The 2,500-nt window shown below is 47.2% G+C and overlaps 1 protein-coding gene across 1 annotated transcript in view; it reads left to right on the top strand.

Annotated features, from left to right (window-relative positions):
- Positions 1-2,500, top strand: part of LOC143301060 (atrial natriuretic peptide receptor 1-like) — a 73,442-nt gene that overhangs the window by 67,826 nt on the left and 3,116 nt on the right. The window contains exon 26 of the mRNA XM_076615065.1: positions 2,219-2,329. Within this exon, the coding sequence (XP_076471180.1) occupies positions 2,219-2,329 (111 nt within the window). The remainder of the gene's footprint in view (positions 1-2,218; positions 2,330-2,500) is intronic.

Here is a 2,500-nt window from a genome sequence, read left to right as displayed (position 1 = left end):
GAAGGCGGAGAGAGGAGGAGGAGGAGGAAGAGGAGGAGGAGGAAGATTTTTGTTAAATGTCCCGTCACAGAGTTGGTAAGGAAGGCGGAGGGAGGAGGAGGAGGAGGAAGAGGAAGAAGAAGAGGAGGAGGAAGAGGAGGAGGAGGAAGAGGAGGAGGAGGAGGGAGAGGAGGAGGAGGAAGAGGAGGAGGAGGAGAAATTTTGTTTAATGTCCCGTCACACGTATCGTTGATTGATATTTAAAACCTCAGTTATTAGGCATCCTTCGGTGGTTGACCATGGATAGAGTATATCCGACCTAATGTCTAATTGGGCTGTCTGCTTGGACCAAGCAGCGTCGCCTGTGACTGTAGAGACCGATGCGAGAGATGACAGTGTCTCTGTCGCAGCGGTCACATGTGTAAGCTGATTTTGGTCTGTTTGCTGCCGTCCCTTTTCTGCGAGCTCAGTTAGAATGGACGGAGCCATATATTTCAACGGATTTAAACAAATATATTAAACAGGCACTGACAAAATTTAGATGTGTTGTTTCGGTTATTGCTGTGCACTTAAAAAAAAAAAAAAAGATATGAAACTGACGACTCACAAAGTCGCTCATGTAACTTGTGTTTATTCTACAAGTCAGGATGAAACGCATTTCGTTTTGGAGCTCCAGGCTTTTCATGACGTGAGAAAAGAATTGATTCCGCAATCATTCTGGAACTTTCCCCACAAGACTCGTAGGCTGCGTTCGTGGGCTTCAACTCCCACGTTCACTCGTATATACGCGAGTGGGCTTTCACGTTTATGACCGTTTTTACCCCGCCATGTAGGCAGCCATACTCCGCTTTCGGGGGTGTGCATGCTGGGTATGTTCTTGTTTCCATAACCCACCGAACGCTGACATGGATTACAGGATCTTTAACGTGCGTATTTGATCTTATGCTTGCGCATACACACGAAGGGGGTTCAGGCACTGGCAGGTCTGCACATGTGTTGACCTGGGAGATCGTAAAAATCTCCACCCTTTACTCACCAGGCGCCGTCACCGTGATTGGAACCCGGGACCCTCAGATCGCAAGTCCAACGCTTTAACCATTCGGCTATGGCGCCCGTCCCCCACAAGACTCAAGTTAACATCCCTCCTCTCATCCGCTAATAATCAAACTGGTAAACATTTAGCAATGCTTATGTATAAATCTCTCAAAAGGATTATCAGTATCAGTATCAGTAGCTCAAGGAGGCGTCACTGCGTTCGGTCAAATCCATAATTGATTTATACGCTACGCCACATCTGCCAAGCAGATGCCTGACCAGCAGCGTAACCCAACGCGCTTAGTCAGGCCTTGAGAAAAAAATAAGAAATACAAATGAGAAATAAATGAATAAAATAAAATAAAATACATAATTAGAAAAAAAAAAGGATTAGAGATGTTACATAAACTGTGCATTATCAAATAGATGGTATTTTCTTCTCTGCAGACAAAAGAGGGTGACTGACTACTGTGCTTTGTTTAACCCCCTTCAGTAGGGACTGTGGCCCATCTGAATAGGTCATCTGGTCTGGTCTGGTCTGATTGAAGACATTTTGCTAGACTATCAATTTGTATTTGTATTTCTTTTTATCACATCAGATTTCTCTGTGTGAAATTCGGGCTGCTCTCCCCAGGGAGAGCGCGTCGCTACACTACAGCGCCACCCATTTTTTTGTATTTTTTCCTGCGTGTAGTTTTATTTGTTTTTCCTTCTACAGAATTTTGCCAGGAACAACCCATTTGTTGCCGTGGGTTCTTTTACGTGCGCTAAATGCATGCTGCACACGGGACCTCGGTTTATCGTCTCATCCGAATGACTAGCGTCCAGACCACCACTCAAGGTCTAGTGGAGGGGGGGGGGGAGAAAATATCGGCGGCTGAGCCGTGATTCGAACCAGCGCACTCAGATTCTGTCGCTTCCAAGGCGGACGCGTTACCTCTAGGCCATCACTCCACTAATGGATACATTTGAGTATTATCGTTTAGAAGAGGAGGGGGAGTGAATTGGGGGGAAAACGTGAATATGGGGGACGGGGGGGGGGGGGGGATTTGAAACAGGCAGAGGGATTTGTAAATTTGTGACTTGGGATGAACTCGCTTGTGTGTGTGTGTGTGTGTGTGTGTGTGTGTGTGTGTGTGTGTGTGTGTCTGTGTGTGTGTGTGTGTGTGTGTGTGTGTGTCTGTGTGTGTGTGTGTGTTGGCAGGTTTGAACACAGGCCCCGTGGTGGCGGGAGTGGTGGGGACCATGATGCCCAGGTACTGTCTGTTTGGGGACACGGTCAACCTGGCCTCCAGGATGGAGTCCCATGGTGTGCGTGAGTGACTTTCATCCTCATGATGGTGATGATGATGGTGGTGATGATGATGGTGATGGTGGTGATGGTGATGGTGATGGTGATGATGGTGATGATGATGATGATGGTGGTGATGATGGTGGTGGTGATGGTGATGGTGGTGATGATGATGATGATGGTGATGATGGTGAT

The sequence above is a fragment of the Babylonia areolata genome, chromosome 27, assembly GCF_041734735.1.
Source record: "Babylonia areolata isolate BAREFJ2019XMU chromosome 27, ASM4173473v1, whole genome shotgun sequence".
Classification (NCBI taxonomy): Eukaryota; Metazoa; Mollusca; class Gastropoda; order Neogastropoda; family Buccinidae; genus Babylonia; species Babylonia areolata.
Note: the sequence above shows the minus strand (reverse complement) of the source record. Positions and strands in the feature narration are given on the sequence as shown.